This window comes from Cydia splendana, chromosome 4 (assembly GCF_910591565.1).
Source record: "Cydia splendana chromosome 4, ilCydSple1.2, whole genome shotgun sequence".
Taxonomy (NCBI): Eukaryota; Metazoa; Arthropoda; class Insecta; order Lepidoptera; family Tortricidae; genus Cydia; species Cydia splendana.
This window is the reverse complement of record NC_085963.1, coordinates 2103996-2124918: the sequence shown is the minus strand read 5'-3', so window position 1 is coordinate 2124918 and position 20923 is coordinate 2103996. Positions and strand designations below refer to the sequence as shown.

General features: G+C 36.5%; 1 protein-coding gene across 1 annotated transcript in view; it reads left to right on the top strand.

The window, feature by feature from the left end:
* LOC134789700 (protein eiger) overlaps positions 1-20923 on the top strand; it is a 69260-nt gene that overhangs the window by 29372 nt on the left and 18965 nt on the right. The window contains exons 2-4 of the mRNA XM_063760316.1: positions 16112-16276; positions 18691-18835; positions 20186-20285. Of these exons, the coding sequence (XP_063616386.1) occupies positions 16112-16276; positions 18691-18835; positions 20186-20285 (410 nt within the window). The remainder of the gene's footprint in view (positions 1-16111; positions 16277-18690; positions 18836-20185; positions 20286-20923) is intronic.

The window sequence follows — 20923 nt, the reverse complement described above, 5'->3', positions numbered from 1 at the left end:
GCTCATATAAAAAAATTAAATGAAACAAGTATTTACCAGTCCGGTACTATCCAGGTTATACGTATATCCGTGTTGCGTCCAGCATACAGTATTTGCATCTGAATATGATGCACGCTGCATGCGGTTATTTCTGGCAGATATGTGGGTTAACGCAATTTAGCGTTTCGACGAGTTACGTCAGTGCGCAGGTGTTTCTCGTCTCTGCTTTAATCCATTTCAACGTGATAAACATGATACAGTAACGAATATTGATGGGTGTGCTAGTTGAGTGTTTCATGTCTGAACCTGATGAGAATAATGCAATGTAAAATTTACATGCAATAAAACGATGCTCTGAAAAGCAGCGTCATTGTACATGCTGAGTGCATGTGCATTTTGGTGATTTGTGTACAATCTTATTGTACAATCGACGTCTAAGATATGTTTACACTTTTACACCTTAATCTTTTGTCAACATCATATATGGCTTTCTATGAACTAGAAGCCTAAATATCTTAAAAACAACAGGTTGCCGGAGTGCCGGCAGAAGTGAAAACTCAATGACATTGTAACAGTTTTTCTTTCATATCAGGTCACGTGTTCGTCTTACGAAGCATCTTACGTCTTACGCTGTCGCGAGTTTAACATTTTTTCCCCATCACAAAAAGTGCACAGCGCCGCTAAAGAAGTTTGCACTTCAAAAATAAAAGTGATGTCCGCGAATTGGATATCGTTTGGAAAAGGGTCTGTTATTGGTACAGTCCCCTGCAATAATATGTTACTCTTCGACGGCCGCAAAAATATGTGACACGCACTTATGGCTCTACAAATAAGATCGTGACAGATATTTTGGCAGCCTTCGTAGTGTAACATATTATTGCGGGTGTACTTACACTTCTCAGCTCTTTTCAGTGACAACCACTAACACTATCTCTAAGCCAAGAATAATATTTATGGCTAATATTTAGAAAGGACTGTAAAGGTTAAGTGTCAATATCATCTCAATTTCATAAGCAAATGCCAGTAAATTGGATTACGGTACACGTTTCCCTTCGCGGCGGGTAGGTATGATGCCCCTGAAAGTATTACTTTTCTGTAACATGAAACTCGCACAGGTGATCGTATTTTAAATATTTCATTTGTCATAAAGCTGATTTTTTTAGGGTTCTGTACCCAAAGGATAAAAACGGGACCCTATTACGGCTATTACTAAGATTCTGCTGTCCGTCTGTCTGTCTGTCTGTCCGTCTGTCTCGTATTTCATGAATCATGATAGCTAGGCAGTTGAAATTTTCACAGATTATGTATTTCTGTTGCCGCTATAACGACAAATACTAAAAACAAAATATAATGAACATTTATGTGGGGCTCCATTACAGCAAACGTGTTTTTTTGCCGTTTTTTGCGTAATGGTACGGAACCTTTCGTGCGCGAGACTGACTCGCACTTGCCAAATAATTATTGAATGTAGAAGAAGTGTAGGTATTCTGTGTAAAAGTTATGGCGTCAAATCAATAATAAATCATGTTGAGAGTTTCGAAAGGCTATAGCCGGGTAAGGTAAGGTAAACGTCAGTTCAAAGTTTTATTTACTTTTCAAAATATTTCAAAAACGACTAGTCCGTTTCTTTTGTAATTAACGTATGTTGTTAATAATTTGAAGGGGAATAATTTTGTAAAAAACCATACGTCTCTAGGTCAACATTAAGTTGGTAATTTTCGATGTCAAAGATTTCAAACTTTTTTTTTCGACACTTGTGAGACAGCGACACCTACCATTTGTTTTACACTACTGTGACATCTCTTTCCGTACTCGTATTTGTTTGTTTCAAATGAATTGGTTTGGAGCAACATGATGATTTTTGTAATAATCTTTGGGTAACTACTCAACTAAGAGCAGTATTGAAAAGGTTTTAACAAAAAATATTATTAATAAAGAGGTTCTTCAAATGAACTTCTCAAACCTCTATCAAATGCATTAATGTACTGGCTGGTTATAATCCTTTTAAATCCCGAGAATACAATTTTTGTCACTGACAATGTCGACGGTTCATTTGTTTTCTCGCCTTGCACTTATTCAAGATGAGTTCTCGTCGTATGACTCTCATAAATAAAATATTTTATCCCCAACTTAATCCAAAGAGCCTCTACCGTTCAGTGTATAAGAAAATTATTTGTGGACGCATTACCGCAGTTGGAGTTTTTTTTTATCTGAGGAAGATGTTGTTCAAACCGATATATGTTTGAAGTGTGTGCCTGTAACAGAATATTCCTATTGCCGTCGAGGAACTGCGGCATTAAATGATCTATATTGTAGAAACTGTGGAGAGACACTTTTCGCGAATAATAATTAAATTGTAAGCATACATACACTCACTAATAACGTTCGTACGTAGATATTTTGTAGAAATATACAGAATCTATACGTATAATAAAAACGTAGAGGGTCGAAAAGCAGTACATTGGATATATTAAAAAAAAATGGCTATGCTGCTTGGTATAGGTAGAGATAGTATGTTATCTTTGAATACTGCCACCTGAAAAGTTACAAGTTGCAGTAGAGCAGTACATAGATACTTGGGTATTGCCTACCTATCTATCTCACAGCGAATAGGTACAGCATTAAAACAGTTTTCTGCAATACAGTAACAAAAAACAAACATAAATACAAACACCGACGTATGAAACCGTATGTATTTAATTCTGCCTTAGTATTTTACCCGCAATACATTTTCAACTCAGGTAAAAAAAAATACAATGGGGTAAAATACTAAGGCAGAGACCTTATATTATGTTTGCTTATATTAAACCGCAGGACTATCGCGAGTTTCAAACACAGAGTGCGTACGATTTGTGTCCAATTCCATTACACTTTGACTTTTTAGTATTTCCTGTATTTTCTTATACACTGAACGGTAGAGACTCTTTGGATTAAGTTGGGGATAAAATATTTTTAATTATGAGAGTCATATGACGAGAACTCATCTTGAATAAGTGCAAGGCGAGAAAACAAAAGAACCGTCGACATTGTCAGTGTCAAAAATTGTATTCTTGGGATTTAAAAGGATTATAACCAGCCAGTACATTAATGCATTTGATAGAGGTTTGAGAAGTTCATTTGAAGAACCTCTTTATTAATAATATTTTTTGTTAAAACCTTTTCAATACTGCTCTTAGTTGAGTAGGTACCCAAAGATTATTACAAAAATCATCATGTTGCTCCAAACCAATTCATTTGAAACAAACAAATACGAGTACGGAAAGAGATGTCACAGTAGTGTAAAAAAAATGGTAGGTGTCGCTGTCTCACAAGTGTCAAAAAAAAAAGTTTGAAATATTTGACATCGAAAATGACCAACTTAATGTTGACCTAGAGACGTATGGTTTTTTACAAAATTATTCCCCTTCAAATCATTAGCAACATACGTTAATTACAAAAGAAACGGACTAGTCGTTTTCGAAATATTTTGAAAAGTAAAAAAACTTTGAACTGACGTTTCTAGAAAACTGTCAACAATTATGACATAAAACTTGGCAGATTAATAACTAGTATTATGACCAATACATAGGATATATACATTGGCTAATAACGCCAGGGGCATTTTTTGTTACCTTGCCCGGCTATAGCCTTTAAATTGGTTTCTTTGTCTAAAATGTTCGTGAATGTCCCCGACATAATGACACCTATTTACAGGATACCTATATGTCTAAAAATATATCTTATAACTTTAAATGAGCATTTCTTGCATATAATTGTATATCGGGGATCTATGAAACGGCTCTAACGATTTCAATGAAAAATGGGGGTTTTTGGGGGCGAAAAACCGATCTATAAGTTATGTCTTATCTCTGGGAAAAAGCGCATTTTTGAGTTTCTATATATGGATGCTGATAAGCAATAATGTGTCAACCCACATTAATTTTTCAATAAAATGTCAACTCAAAAAATAGACGCTTAAAGTTGACATTTTATTGCAAAATGGATGTGGGATGACTCATTTTTGCTAAACACCATCCATATATATTATGTTTTCCGAGCAAAGCTCGGTCTCCCAGGTACTTTATACTGGAAGAGATCCCTCAAAGGGATAAGTTCGCCTTTGTACTTCTTACTAATTGTATGTTATTTTTAATATGTCTTTTTGTACAATAAAGAGTTTACTACTACTACTACTACTACTACTACTACTACTACTACTACTACTACTTTATAATAATGTGTCAGTAAATAAAGGTAATAAAATAAATTCGCGATAGACCCGTCTATAAATGTGAGTTAATACTTTATAATAAGTTAGGTCAAATTTAACATCGTAGCTGTTATTTAACCATTGTTTGTTGCATTTCAAAGTTCACCTTTAAACCAATAGGTACATGATTCATCTACTTAGTAATTACTACTAACAATGGAATAATGGAAACCACAACAGTAATAAGAGCGAAATATACCTAAATACGATATTTGTAGCATTGGTATTGCCTAATGACTCAAAATACGAGTTAATGTTGTGTGTCATATTGTATAGGTAGGTTACCTCCTTTATTATTACGTGTTACTAAATTACATACGTAATATTCTGCGGTTACCACAATTATTGTTCATAAACAAAAACCGCCTTCAAAAAACACTATTGAAGATCTAAAAACCAAAAAATCATTGATATTTAAGGTCACTGTGGGCAAGTCCGTCTACAAGGCAAGTCCGTCAACACGTTATAACTTTTGAATTTGAAGGCGTATGCGACTTTGGAGTCCAGTCGAGTAACCAGTTTTTCACGCTAGTTCCGTCACTGTAAAACAGATGGCGCTGTGACAACCAACTTCAGAGCAATCCGCCTCAACAAGTCATTTCGTGTTTTGAACTCGAAGTCATAGTGCGACAACCGTTCGAAAAATTTTTTTTTAAAATAGTTTTTGAAAAGATTGTGCATCAGAAAGTAACTACGTAGGTAGCATAAGAACCAGTTGTCTTTATTCTATTTTTAAAATATCAGAAATTAGCTTAGTTTTGTAATTATACGTTCCACAATTTATCATATGAAAATTTGACTAAGTTGGAAAGTCCGTCTATTATGTTCAAGGCAAGTCCGTCATATGCCGGACTTTCGTTAAATCAGAGATTACCAACTGTTTTTGCGACTTTAATATTATAACCATTTGATAAGGTATCAAAAAATCCTCCTGACTTTGCACATGATGTTACTTTATTAAATTTTGATCTCAGTAAATTAAAAGAAACGATTAAAATTCATTTTAAAATTACTATTGATCTTTTATTTCAGAAATCAAAAAAATTATTATGTTTAAATATTTTCCAAAAAAGGTTTACCACCCCATCTTGGTAGTATATGCCGGACTTGCCTTTGTTTTAGAAAAATGGTGTTTATTTCGAATCTGAACCGTATATTGACAAGTTTAAAATACACTTTTCATTGTCTTGATCCGTTCTTTTTAGGAATTTGACTACGAACATATACACACCCATAGATTGGCTGATATCATAACTAATAGACGGACTTCCCTTAAACTGCACGGGAAGTCCGTCTACTCGCCGAATTTTTAAAAATGTCATTGTTTTTGCTTAATTTGTGCTTGAAATGATCTGTCACTAAGGCTAAACTATTAATTATTAAATTCTTCATCGTATGCGATTACAAGCAGTAACATAGGTGAATAATTAACGGAACTAGATCACTCCAAAGTCAAAAAAAAATAAAGTATGCCGGACTTCGCCACAGTGACCTTACATACGATTTCCTAATGTGCTTGAAGTCGGTGCCAAGCCAAATAGGTCCCCTGCTACACACCTCAAAGGCTGGTATTTAACGCACTTTGCAAACCCTCTGGTGTTGCGTGTTTCCATGAGCAAGCGTATCCTAGCGTGGAGGCCTCGTTCAAAATGACCAGATCACAGACTTCCAATAAGATGGGAGGATGACATTAAAAAGATAGCAGGCCCACTCTGGAGGAGAGAAGCAGCAAATCGGGCTGCTTGGAGGAGTTTTGGAGAGGCGTATGCCCAACAGTGGGCGCATACTCGCTGAGGAAAATGAGCGACGGTATGATGGCAATTGCTTACCATCAGTCGATTCATCTGTTCCTTTACCTCATCTTTTTTAACCTAGCGTTTTCCCGGCGTAGCGTCAGGGTCCGCTTTCCTGCTCAATCTTCACTTTGCCCGGTCTTCGGCATCCTCGGGTGTGAGATTGTTCTCTTCCATGTCCGCTGTCACGACGTCCAGCCAGCGCTTCTTTAGGCCTACCGCGGCCGCGTGATCTAGGGCCTTGGACAATGAGGTTGAGGCATCTATTTCCTATACGTAGTCTACTGGTCTGCGGCGTATATGGCATCGAAGGCGACTTTCCTGCAGCTTTTCCGCTACGACACGGATTCCGAGGCTGCCACGGATGTGTTCGTTACGTACCTATGGGATCTAGTCGCGTAACGCAACACATCCATCGCAACATCTTCATCATTCATCTTCGTTTACCTCCTATAAGATAAAAAATAAATAGTGCATTTAGATTGCATGATTTGCAATGTTAGATGTCCATCCGACAATTAATTAACCGACAAGATCGTCTGGCTGATATCTAGATACATCTTTTAACCCTTTTATTAACATCATATGTGAATTTTGCCTGTATTGAAATTTAAACCTTACGTGGTTGAGAAACAGTTGGTTTTACAATGACGGTGTACAATGAGGTATGGAATTTAAAGAAGCATGGATATTTCGCGACACGGCTTATCGTTATCGTATTAAGAACAAAAATTAAAGCATTTAGGTATTTCTCATTTTTGACAGGAAGTACCACCCAGGAAAATTTTTTGGTCTGGAAATAGTAGGCCGGTATATGACCTACGATCTGAACTTTTTATTTTATCTTAATTTTCTTTTTTTTTATGACAACCAGTATTGTTCTATTTTATGATGACGCCAATCATCATAAAAAAACATTATTAAAATTTTTTTGAACCAATCGTAGGAAAAAAAACCGAAAAAATACATTAAAAATACTTCTTAAAAAATTCATAAGTCAAAAACTATCACAATTAGGATATTGATACTCAGCATAAATATTCTTCACTAGAAGCCATAAAAAAACCAGAGTCTGTTTACCCAAGGGCCGATTTACTATGGAAAGTCTACTATGGCTTTTTATTACTACCTATTTAGTTAGACCTGCATAGAACTGATATAGGTATGTAATTTACAAACTATTCAGGAATCCGTCGACAACATGCAACGGTACACACACAGGGTGGAAAATTACGTGTGCGAGTGTATTGGTACGAGTGGTCGTTTCGGTATCGAAATCGGAACTTTTTAAAGATATCTTTTTAAGATGATGATTTATATTTGTGTCTGCCAGACAGACTCTGTCTGGGATATCTCAATCTTATCCCTTAACTTTGTCTCTACCAACTTTAAAGGGGCCCACTGATTAACAGTCTGCCGGACGGTATCGGCCTGTCAGTTGTTCGGAACTGTCAAAATGTTGTTCTAACTGTCAAAATTTTGTTCTAACTGACAGGCCGATACCGTCCGGCAGACTGTTAATCAGTGGGCCCCTTTAAATTTAGTCGAGACAAAGTTAAGGGATAAGATTGAGACATCCCAGACAGAGTCTGTCTGGCAGACACAAATATAAATCATTTAGAAAGCAAATTTGTATTTCCTTAGTCTTATATTATATTAAATACTTATTTTATTTTATATCAAAACATTTCGTAAATATCAGACCTATAACGAAGTATGGTGAAGAATGGTTTTAAACACAGACATAAAACAGAAGCAGCTTTCAAACACTCAATACAATTTTACGACTTCGATTCAATACACAATTTTTCGACTGTTAATAGATGAATTTCAAATGTGAACCCTACTTACTACGTAATAAAGTCTTACGCGTTTGTTAAGAAAAACAAAAGGTGATTTTATTAAATGGAATTTGGCGCATGCTGCCCAGATGTGGGGCTTCAAATGTTATTTGGAGTGTTTGACAGCGTGAAGTATGGGTTTGTTTTTGACTGGGTCGGGTTTCCTTCAGGCCATCGTCCGGAGAAAAACTGCCAAACGAGATAGTAATAATATGTTCTTAATGTTTGCTTGATATTGCCATATTCCGAAATTGCTTAGCGTAAAATATATTGTGCAATAAAGGTTAAATCAATAAATAAATACTTTTACTCTAAATCCGTGTAAGTAGGTGTACATGTGTGTATTTCCGCTACCCAAAGCTAAGGTTGACTGGAAGTCGCTCTTTAGCGGTAAACCCGCCTGTTGTCTGTCTCAATGAAAGTGTTTTTGGTGAAGCCGAAGTGAGGTGCAGTAAAGAGTAGGTATTCTATCTACCTATCTGTCTAATTGTATAGTTGAATTATCGAGAAGATGGAATTGCATTTGTAGTGGTTGTATGCTGATAGTACAAGAAAATAGAAAATTCAAATATAGAATGCCTGTAAACAAACAATACTACTACATATGCAATTCCACGCTCTCGATGATTCAACTATAAGTCATATTGAAATGATTAGATATGTTTATATATTTGTGAGCACCTTGGTTGCTCCAATATATCTGATGGCGACTGTACAGTCAGCATCAAGAGTGGCGTAGGTATCAGACTATGCGGCAAAAGTAGTATCATTCTCTGATGGCTTTTCAAAAAGAGAAATGCCTCTATATAAAGATGAATTAAAGTTTTGCAGATAGTAGTTATCAGACTATGCGTCAAAGTTGAGTATCATTCTCTGATGGCTTTTCAAAAAGACAAATGCCTCTATATAAAGATGAATTAAAGTTTTGCTGATGCTTTTGAACGCGAACTGTTGAGATGTATATCTTAAATTTGGAGAAGTATTCGAGGGTGGCAGATACTTTCGGCTCGTATTTTCATCCTCTACTGTGGATGTTTACGTTGTACATACGTAATGTAATTTTTAGTCGCCATGTTTAGATATTTATTCCGAATGTAAATAGCATCCGGCGAGAATTCGGCTGGCACCGGATCAACTGATAAATATACAACGTGTGCTCGTCTTTGTTTTTTGCCGGCTTGGATCGTTGAACTTTCATAGAGAGAAGAGTTTTGTTTTTTTTTTAAACAAAATCTGCCCGATTCGAACTTTAAGATACGTCAATAAATAGATCTAGAAACGATATGGATTAGATATGTCATTCTCAGTGTCAAAAGTGACGTTTTTGTTTGAAGAATTTTGATAATCAAGGATTCCTCTACTGAATATTATACTGAAGAGTGAAGATCCCTCAAGAAAAAAAAAATATATATATCTATATTTTTTATGTAACTCGTACTGTCTCCTCCATATATTGATATATTGCTTACGATACACATACTCATTACTTACATTTTACAAGCTTTTATTTAGTTTCACCTGACCGTTGTCTGTAATAAAAATCTTGCAAGTTAAATTTGATCCACTTCCCGGTTTCTGATTGAGCTGAAATTTTGCATACATACGTAAGTCGGGTGACAATGCAATATTATGGTGTCATCGAGCTGATCTGATGATGGAGACCAAAGGTGGCCATAGGAACTCTGTGATAAAACAAAGAAACCTAATTGTGTTTGGGGTTTTTAGAATTGTCTCGATGAGCATTAGTTTCCTGTGGAAAGAAAAGTACAGTCAGCGATAAAAGCTTATACCAAAAATGAAATTTTTGCCAAAAACTTATTATATTTATTGACGTATCTTAAAGTTCGAATCGGGCCTATAAACTCTTGTGATTGGATAAACAAGCTCAAGAACTTGGTACTTGTTAAAGTTTCAACGTGAATGTTTCACAGTTTCATGTAAGGTCAATATAGCGAAGACAAGCTTTCTTCGGTAGTATACCTAGCTTTTCCAATAAGGAAAGACGAACAATCATTACACCTTATAAAACAGTCTCCCGCCGCGTCTGTCTGTGTGTTTGTATGTTCGCGATAAACTCAAAAACTACTGAACGGATTTTCATGCAGTTTTCGACTTTTCACCTATCAATAGAGTGATTCTTGAGGAAGGTTTAGATGTATAATTTGTTAACCCGTGCGAAGCCGGGGCGGGTCGCTAGTCTACAATAAAGTCGAAATCTAAACACGTACAACACGTAATACCCATTGAAGATTCAGAATTAATAACGATTTAAAAATAAATAATCGTTATATCGCGATCGAGGGCGAGGTAACTGCGTTTTAATCTTTATGAGTCTCAGGATTTACGGCCTGCATTATTGGATTTATTGGTTTAGAAGATCGTAATGTTATATCATCGACATATGTTTTTGCTTATTTAAAAAATGATTGTACCTAATACCTGTCGCATCGAATGATGATCCCTATGACAGTTAATTTTTATATGGCGTTGTATCCTCTATGTTTTGTCTCTTTTAATTTAATTATCGTCTGTATTCCTTATTATTTTTAAGTTAATTATAAGCAGTGATCGTACATTTTCCAGCATTTTTGATGCAGCGAAGTGTTGTTAACGGAATTAGTATAAATAATTTCAACCCTAATGCTTAGTTAGCGTTTATTACGTTGATATTAACCTTAATTTACCATTTCAGTTGAAATTATCTATACCAATTCCGTTAACACCACGCGAATCGATTTGGTGCAGCGGAGTGGTGTTAACGGAATTGGTATAAATAATTTCAAACCTAATGATTAATTAGCGTTAATTACGTTAATATTAACCTTAATTTACCATTTCAGTTGAAATTATCTATACCAATTCCGTTAACATCCTCTGCTGCACCAAAAATGCTGGAAAATGTACGATCACTGATTATAAGTTAGGTCTCCACTGAAAATCAGCGCTGCGGCTTACCGAAGCATTACGCTGAGTGGGGGTTCTTTTTAACGTCCATCTGATCTGTCTTGTTTGCAATTAACTGGCTTTGGTTTGACGTAAATAAAAGTATTTTCTTTCTTTCTTCTTCAAAAAATAAAAAAATATTCTCGAGACGTCTTCGCCATTTTGAAACTCAACTGGAAGTCCAAAGGGCATCCGAAAAAGACAGAAAAGTTTACACGGATGTCATTTTGTTGAAACTTTACCCTCTCCCAACTCTTACACAACACATGATTGTCGTTTGCATCCTTGGGTTAGTTGTTGAAATAAGTGTTTGATGATCTGTATCTTTTTACGAATCTTCGGACCAAATAACTAATTAACTGGAAGTAATTGAGTGGAACTAATGTCGTATAGGGGTCGCATCCTCTGCGGTCGTATCACTTTTAAAGCTCTATCTTGTTTGTTGTTTTCATTATTAAACAGTATTAGGGTCATGTAACATCGTCATCATGTAGGTACGTCATTTTCATCAAAAACACTTTTTCAAATGTTCTTCATCTTCTTCCTCGGTCCCTCATTGCTGAGGATCGCGACTAGCAATGTACAAATTACAGAACATTCCCAAAAAGCGGAAACGTTCTCGAGAATGTTCTCAGAACATTCCTGCAACATGGAAATTATTGTTTAAACAATTGTCCAAAATCGTTGTAGTTACTCGGGAGGATTAGGTAAATATTGTCCAAACCATATGCTTTACGTGATAAATAAATTCTCGTTCTCGAGAACATTCTCAGAAGTTACCGAGAAATTCTCATGTGGAAAGTTTCGCAACTTTGGAAAGTTCTCGTGAGTGCATTGCTAATCGCGACCATGTGTGCTGAGCGTCTCCACAATGTGAGTCATATGGTTCACGCACTGCATGTTGCCGCCAACCACCCCCACCCTCACCCTCTTCACAACATCAGACCATCTCGTGGGTCCTTTTCCTCGCGCACGCTTGCTATCTATTTGACCCAAGATAATCTGCCTTTCTAGGTGATGCTTTTTAGACCGTTTTCAAATGTAGGCATGGTTGAAATGTCCTGAAAATTTCGCTGAAACAAACAGGCGTGGGTGGTCCTGTTTCGCTATTTACTCATTCTGTCAAAGTATGTCAATCGTGTTGTTGTCCTACATAGAAATGTAGAATGAACAGGAGCTCATTAATATGGAATACTAGCTTTTGCCCGCGACTTCATCTCCGTAGAATTAGTACACTTATATCCCAATTTAGGAATAGTTTTCGTGATAAAACCTATCCTTTATCAATTCTCGGGACTGAAAATATTTCCATATCAAATTAATTGTGTATCAAGCAGAAACGTCGGCGAAATATGCTATTAACACAGACAGTGAAAACATTTTTAATTTATTTGTAAGCTTAATATCCATAACAATTTCCATTTAAATCTAGTCAACCGTTTAAGCAAAGAGGTAAAAGACAGACAGCATTACATTCGTATTTTTAATAGTAGTAGGGATTGGAAGAGCAGCGAGTTGAGTCGACAGATATAAAGAAGTGGGGTCGCTAATAAAAAAACCGGCTAAGTGCGAGTCCGACTTGCGCACGAAGGGTTCCGTACCATTACGCAAAAAGCGGCAAAAAATCACGTTTGTTCTATGGGAGCCCCACTTAAATATTTATTTTATTTTGTTTTTAGTATTTGTTGTTATAGCGGCAACAAAAATACATCATCTGTGAAAATTTCAACTATCTAGCTATCACGGTCCATGAGTTACAGCCTGGTGACAGACGGACAGCGGAGTCTTAGTAATAGGGTCTCGTTTTTACCCTTTGGGTACGGAATCCTAAAAACCACAGACCTGTCATTTCGTGTAAAAACCTGTGACTTAGTGTGACTTCATGCCGAGCCTATTTTGTACACACACATACACACTTATTGTAAATGTGTGTGTGTGTCGTCACGCGTAAATACGAGGAAATCAGTGTGTTATTAAAATTATATTTTGTTTTAGCGACCTCTGTTGAAAAGAAGAGCTTTTTAATTAACGAATAGTTTCAAACTTCAAGTTAATGAATGGATGTAGTGTCAGGGATCGTATAAACTTCAAGCATTAATTATAAATTATAATTATTACCTTTGACTTCAATCATCTGTAAACAGTTTACAGGTGAGTGGGCGGGTATTCAAACTGATGGGAATGTTATAATGAATATTATAGATCCCTATTTATGATCTTATTGTAAACAATTTGAGCTCATAGAAGTTACTAGACCTACATTTTAACTGTTAGCGTTAGCTACTTATTCCCTCTCTCATATTACTCCGGCTATAGAGTCCGTACCCTTACCACGAGCTTGACACTGACATATTCACTAGCGTGGCGTAACTTACTTTCTATGCATCTCGCTCGTACTGGCAATATAGTATATAGTCGAGCGAGATTTATAGAAAGTAAGTTACGCAGACGTTAGCGAATATGTCAGTGTCAAACTCATGGTAGCCGTGCTTGTCAAGAACATATAAATTTACCCATCGATTATATTGGCTAAAACCTTATTCTAAATTCGTCTCCCTTTTTTTCCTAAAAACCAAATTCGCAACACACGTTATTTTTGCAAAAAAAAACTGCATGGTCAGCATTTTTCTGTCATCCATTAAGAAGATTGATAACCCTTTCACACCACTCGCAATTTACTTATATCGGAAATTCAGAATTTCTATCTCCTAAAATATAAAACATATCAACAAAATGCGAAATGATATATTTTATTCTGTGACTTTGTTTATTTGATAGATTTTTTGTGAAAAAAAAATTCTGAAACATTAAATTCATGCTTGCATGCGTGCGTATGATGGGCGGATTTATCCAGGCCCCTGTTTCACCAACGTGACAGGTGCGACGAATTGTAAAATCACTGTTGCTGACGTCACGGGCATCCATGGGCTACGGTTACCGCTTACCACCGGGCGGGCCGTATTCCTGTTTGCCACCATCATTGTATTATTAAAAAAAACTTTATGATATCGGAAAAAAACAGATATTTCTCTTGCTAAGTTTATGACAATTGTCACAAGAAACACTACAATTGTCACGAAATTCCGACATATAACTCATTACCTGTCAAGAATTACCTACAATTCTTCTAAATCTTTGACAATTGTCAGAAACTTCGCAGGAGAAATATCTGTTTTTATCCGATATAATAAAGTTTTTTTAAATAATACAATGATGGTGGCAAACAGGAGTACGGCCCGCCCGATGGTAAGTGGTAATCGTAGCCCATGGATGCCTGTGACGTCAGCAACAGTGATTTTACAATTCGTCGCACCTGTCACCGATGTGAAATTGGGGCCAGATGATAAAATACCAATCACTTTTCAACACCGCGCAATTGAAAGAGACGGAGACTGTCATTATCACACTGTTTCGTCGACAAGTGCCACCATCATATCCAGGGATCGTACATTTTCCAGCAATTTTGGTGCACGAAGTGTTGTTAACGGAATTGGTATAAATAATTTCAACCCTAATGATTAATTAGCGTTTATTACGTTGATACTAACCTTAATTTACCATTTCAGTTAAAATTATCTATATCAATTCCGTTAACACCACTCTGCTGCACCAAAAATGATGGAAAATGTACGATCACTGATAATATTCTTACTTTGCTGGAGATTTTAATTTAATGAGGAGAAGACGGGGAAGTTTGTTGATGTCAAAGGAAGTGCTTGTTATGAGTTATGAATATGCCGGGATATTAAGAAAATTAAAATATGAGTTGGGAGTCTAAGGAAAAAGTGCATCTTAATTATAATTTATGCTATAAGAAAACGGGTCAATTTGCATAAAAAGAGAACCGTTTTTATCGTCTTTATTCATTAATATTAAAGTATTTAAGTGGCTCACAAAAAGTACTTTTCAGGAGAGATCAAAACGTGGACCTTTTTCCTGTTTTCCGGTTCTGCTTTTAATTTACATATCTCCCTTTAAGATTTAATGCCATTTTTCTTTTGTTGCGTAAGTACTAAAGCGTACCTACTGAATATTGATTTATAATTAAATTAATTAAATAGGTACCTACTTAGATTAACCTAGGAATATACTACTCCAGTTGCCAATTACTAATGTCTTCTTTGAGAAATGGAATCTTAGATTACTCAAATGTAAAAGAAATTCGTTTCACAATTAGTTAAAATTGAAACATAACGGTAGTACTACGGGAGATATGTAGGTACAATCAAAGAGAATAGATAGTATAGAGGGGTCCTGTCATAGTAAATTTTGTAGTCACAGTAAATTTACTGCCATCTATCGACACACGACTAAACCTCAAAATGAAAACGTATAAATTTATCAAAAAAATGTATATTATAAGGATAAATGATTTTATTATTTTTACCCACCCACCCATGTTCATTCACTGATATCTATGTGTTAAAATTGTTAAATATGAAACGGTGTCGTCACGCCATCTAGCCGAGCATAGGCTAAAGGTGTGTGCGCCATCTATCTGAGAATTATTATTTCTTGATTTCCGAGGCACGTTTTTTTTCTTAGACTTTATTCATCTTATACGAAGTTACATATGTCTTTGGTACAATTTACTGAGTTAGGTTAGGTTAATTAGGTAGGTAGGTACTTACATTATTTTATGTACTTACATTCCTTTGTTTCTTTAGTAAAATGTTAGAATCTAAGCGTTGTGACAAGGAATATAGTCAACTCATTCTATAATCTTAAATAGGTTATACTTACTAAAATTGCCCATACAAAAACTATAGGCGTTTTCGAGTGCGTGGAAAGTTGAAAAAATTAAGTTTCACCGAAATTATATCCAGCTAAGAACGATTTGCCATTTTTATATAAGGCCGTTATAATTTTTATTGAATTTTATAATATCAATTGTGTCTAATGGCGGATAAGCATTAATTCTCAGAAGAAACTAATGTTAAAAAAAATAAGTTTCACCGATATTATACGTACCCAGCTAAGAACAATTTGCCGCCTTTCTAAAGCCCGTTATAATTATACATTTTATTAAATTTTAGACTATCAAATATGTCTACTGGAAAATCACTACACCTCATAAAACAAAGTCCCCCGCTACGTTTGTCTGTTTGTGTGTTTGTTCGCGATAAACTCAAAAACTACTGAACGGATTTCCATGCGGTTTTCACCTATCGATAGAGTGATTATTGAGGAAGATTTAGGTGTATAATTTGTTAAGGTTCTGCCCGTGCGAAGCCGGGGCGGGATGCTAGCTAGTACGCATTAATTCTCAGAAAAAACTAAACTAATATATGTTTATATTGTTCCAGATCTATGCTGATGGCGAGGAAGGCCCCGTGTCCAAAGACTCAGCCATGGGGAAATTAAAAGATGTCACTGTACTTGAAGATGATACTGATGATATGGACGACGATGATGATTACGATGACGAGGAGAGTGGCTACTGGTACGAGGACTACGACAGGAGGCCTAAGGTATGTTATCAATCTGAACTTTAGGCCTTTCCCATCGATCGCAACAAAAGGCTAGATGACAAAGAATTTGCCGCATTACGGCGCCGTCAATAATAACATAATAATTGTGGAGTGTAGACTGTAACTTTTCGTGAAGGGGTTCGTTGGGTGAAGCGTAGAAACTCGCCGCTGGAACGCGCTGGCCGCTGTGCTGTCTCGAAGTCCGCTATACCTCCATTTACCGGTATATGTGTTGTGTGAAATAAAAACACATATGTCTGATTTTAATTACTGGAGAGTGTTCAGGCAAGTGATAGAGTTAAGCTCTCTGAGTTCTCTGAATAAGCTACAAACGGCTCGGGTTTATATAGGAATGGCCGGGCGGTATGTATCTCTGAACTAGTGGATATTACATGCAGAGTAAGTTTTATTTATTTCTGCCAATCTCGTTAATTATAAGCACGTATGAAAGGAGCACGAATCCTAGACTTATAAATAGATACAATATTAAGCACGTATGAAAGGAGCATGAATCCTAGACTTATAACTAGATATAAAACATTCCACGCAATTCATTTAACATAATATACGAGCACAAAGTAAAACATGATATACAAAAGTAAAAATAGCAACCTAAACGTAAAGACTAATTTAACACATGCATGAACCCTAATAGCTACTTACGACAATAATAAAACCTTTATTCTCACAAAATATTAGGTACACTAACATTATAAGGTTTAACACATCATACATTATAGGTGAGGTATCCATTTTTGGGCAAAGGCCTCCTCCAAGCCCTTCCAATGATCTCTGTCTTTAGCTATTCTGGCGGCGTTTTGGTCTTGTCACCTCGCGAGGGTGCTAGTGTAATATTCTCTCCGTCAAACAGATTAGTTATTTATGATACAAGTGGGGAAAGTAGGTCTTTCCCAACGAGTGTCGGTGAGTTTAAAACATGAGCGGAACAGCCACATATCATAGCTATCATAACTGAGCGTTTCTTTTATATTTTGCCATTTTTATATATTGTGACCTTTTTTGCCACTTTTGTGTTATTTCTAGTCAGGATCGCGAGCCACTTTCATCCTTATAGGAGAAAAAAAGTGTCCTAAACCTTTCAAACTTTCCTTTTTGTCACCGCCATACAAAGTATATGGGGAAATGGTAACACAATAGGAAAAAAACTCTAGGACATTTTTTTATCCCATTAGGATCGAAAGAGCTCGTGATTCTGAGTAGAAATAACACAAAAGTGGCAAAAAACGTCACAATATACAAAAATGGCAAATAATAAAAGAAACGCTCAACTCCACCCACAATCTCAACCATTTATTATTAATATTAAACATGCGTGTGTTGTCTAAGCCGCGTTCAGATTTTCCTCAATGTTCCCCAGATAACATTACTTACTTACACGAGGGAACGCACGTGTATGTTACCTTGTGTTCGACATAGGTACGAGGTCGCGAACTGTCCACAATATCTCTTTTTAGGCCTCGTTTTGATAAAAATATCTGGGAGACCGAGCTTTGCTAGGAAAACATATAAAAACTTAAAAATGCGCGTTTTCCCAGAGATTAGACCTAGCTAGATCGATTTATCGCCCCCGAAAACCCCCACATAGCAAATTTCATCGAAATCTTTAGAGCCGTTTCAGAGATCCCCGAAATATATAAATAAACAAAAATTGCTCGTTTAAAGGTATTAGATAGATATTTGAATTTGTAAAGTCATGAAAATTTACATTTATAACTAAGGCGTGTCGGAAAACTAGTTTTGACTAGTGAAAGTTTTCACTGAGGCGATACGGAAAACTACCTAGTTCGCACTAGGAAAACACGTTTTCACTAATAACTGATTTTTACGATAACACATTTAGACTAGGTACCGACGTTGAAATGAAAAACCGGGCAAGTGCGAGTCAACTCGCGCACGAAGGGTTCCGTACCATAATGCAAAAAACGGCAAAAAAAAACGGTCACCCATCCAAGTACTGACCCCGCCCGACGTTGCTTAACTTCGGTCAAAAATCACGTTTGTTGTATAGGAGCCCCACTTAAATCTTTATTTTATTCTGTTTTTAGTATTTGTTGTTATAGCGGCAACAGAAATACATCATCTGTGAAAATTTCAACTGTCTAGCTACGAGTATCACGGTTCGTGAGATACAGCCTGGTGACAGACGGACGGACGGACAGCGGATTCTTAGTGATAAGGTCCCGTTTTACCCTTTGGGTACGGAACCCTAAAAACTATCTGTAACCTTTTGAAATCATTAATGTTTCTTGGCCTGGTCCAAACCAAACAGAAAATCAACGTAGTGACGTATCAGGAGCTCAAAACAGTGGCAGAGAGAAGAACGGAATGGCGATTACTCCACCGACAAGAGCCAGGCTCTTAAGAATAATGATGATGATGAATGTTTTTTACAGAATGGTCACACAAACATGGTGCACCTGAAACAGGAAGAACTACTGGGGTCAGTCGTCACGCAGGGTCAAAAACGGCCTTCCGACCACCCGTCCAACATTCACCAGATTCACCGAATGCTCAATGGACTTGATTCACAAGTCACAGGTAATATTAATATGTCAACATGGTCTACAGGGTGTATTTACTATGTCTATTTGTTTTGCGAGTTCCGGTATCGGGTATAGTATACCTAGGTATTTCGGCACAGTTGGACATGCCAACTTCTCGGAGTAAGCGCGGTTTAGACTAGCGTTTTTTCTGCGCGTATACGTTCGTTTCGGCGGTACGAGCTTTCACGCGCGCTACATTTCCCTACATTTGGTTTTTACGAGCTTACACGCGCGTTACTTTTCCCTACATTTGGTCTATATACTTAAACGCTAAAAAACGCTAGTGTTAAATCGCCCTAACTAAAATGTTCTACGAAATTAATTGTCTACCCACATCATCCATACCATAACTAAGTACCATATCAGACAGGCTTTCGCTATTGTATGACGAAGGAATTTCTGATAACTTATGACAAGTGAGGGCCGACTAATTTGCAATAATAGGTGTTTTTTCAACACGTAAATAACTTGAAAGACCTTTTCAGAGACACTACCTACGTGATCCCTTACTCATATACAATGTCCGCCCACCCATGCTTAAAGACACAACAAAATAAAATCAAAATAAGAGGAAATAGGAATATGGAATGTCCACGGGAATAAGACAAAGTTTCCCGTTCTGTTTATATATTTATTTATTGATTTATTATTGTTACAAATTACAAATGTAGAGTCATAACTGAATTACGATAGAAAAACTTACCAAAAAATAACCTAAAAGCCGTTCTGCGCCATTCTGGGTCTAAGGGGACCAAAGGTCTCCATCTGTTATATTATAGTTAATTTTAAAGAGAAGTTAAGTCAAAGATAAACTCCATCAAGGCACAATAAAGTTTCAAACACAGAATTCCAATTATACTTTCTCAGAAAGGAGATAGCAATGGAGTTACAGCTCAAATACTTAGTTTCTTGGAGGACTGCGCATCGAAACTTTTGGATTGCTTCCTTAAGGGTTGAAAACATGGAAAGGTATTCAGTTAGGAGAGTGGTTCTCAAACTTTTTTGGTGACGGAACCCTTTTGGAAAGTGAAATATTAGACGGAGCCCCAAATTAAAAAAAATCGTGATTTCAGATAGACATCATTTCGAAAAGTTCACTTTTGTTTTTTGTTGGATGTTTGGCTAATTACATACCTTAATATGATCCAAACCAATCACTTCTGGATGAGATTAGCTCAGGACCGGGACAAGTGGCGTACTAGAAGAGAGGCCTATGCTCAGCAGTGGGCGATAAAGGGCTGATATGATGATGATGATGATGATCCAAACCAAAGCTATTAAAGCTGATAGTTTGTATTTTATTTGTTTATGCAAATATCGTTTTAAAATATCCATATTTGGACAGGGGCGCCGAGGGAGAGAGAGGAGGCCGCGGCGCGTGACAAGCGAAGCGTGTTTCCTGACTCCAACGCCAACGACGCCGTCATTACCAAGCCTGAAGACAGGTAATTATTTATTATTAGCTTCTGCCCGCGGCTTTGTCTGCATGGAATGATGATGATGATTAATAAAAACTACCCTATGTCCTTTCTCGGGTCCTAAACTATCTCCATACCATGTCCAAATCAGTTCAGCGGTTTAAGCGTGAAGAGGTAAGAGACAGACACACTTTCGCATTTATAACACCTACTATTAGTGTGAATTAGGCAACTTAGGCTCAATTAATAGTATTAATACATACCTCTAAACTGACATACTAACTTCCAAAAAATTTTCAAAACCTAGAAAAAATTTAGAGAATACCTAGATGAAGATCGAAGTGTGAAAAGAATGTACCTGGACCGCTTTCACGTTTCACGATATGCCTAGGAATTGCTCTGCCTGATTTTACGATCGGCCGCCGACATAGATACTTACATAAATACAATCATTATATACGTCTAATAACACAACAACCAAACGAAACAACAAATGTTCTCCAAAGTCATTGTAAAACGAATATTGATAAGCAATAACAAAGCAATTGTGTCAATTATTACGGATGCACGCAAGTCTTGTTGCTGACAGACGGTTTATTGCCAATAAGTGCTGCAATATAAACAGTTGGACAAATTGCTATATGTGACGTTATCTATAAAAAGCG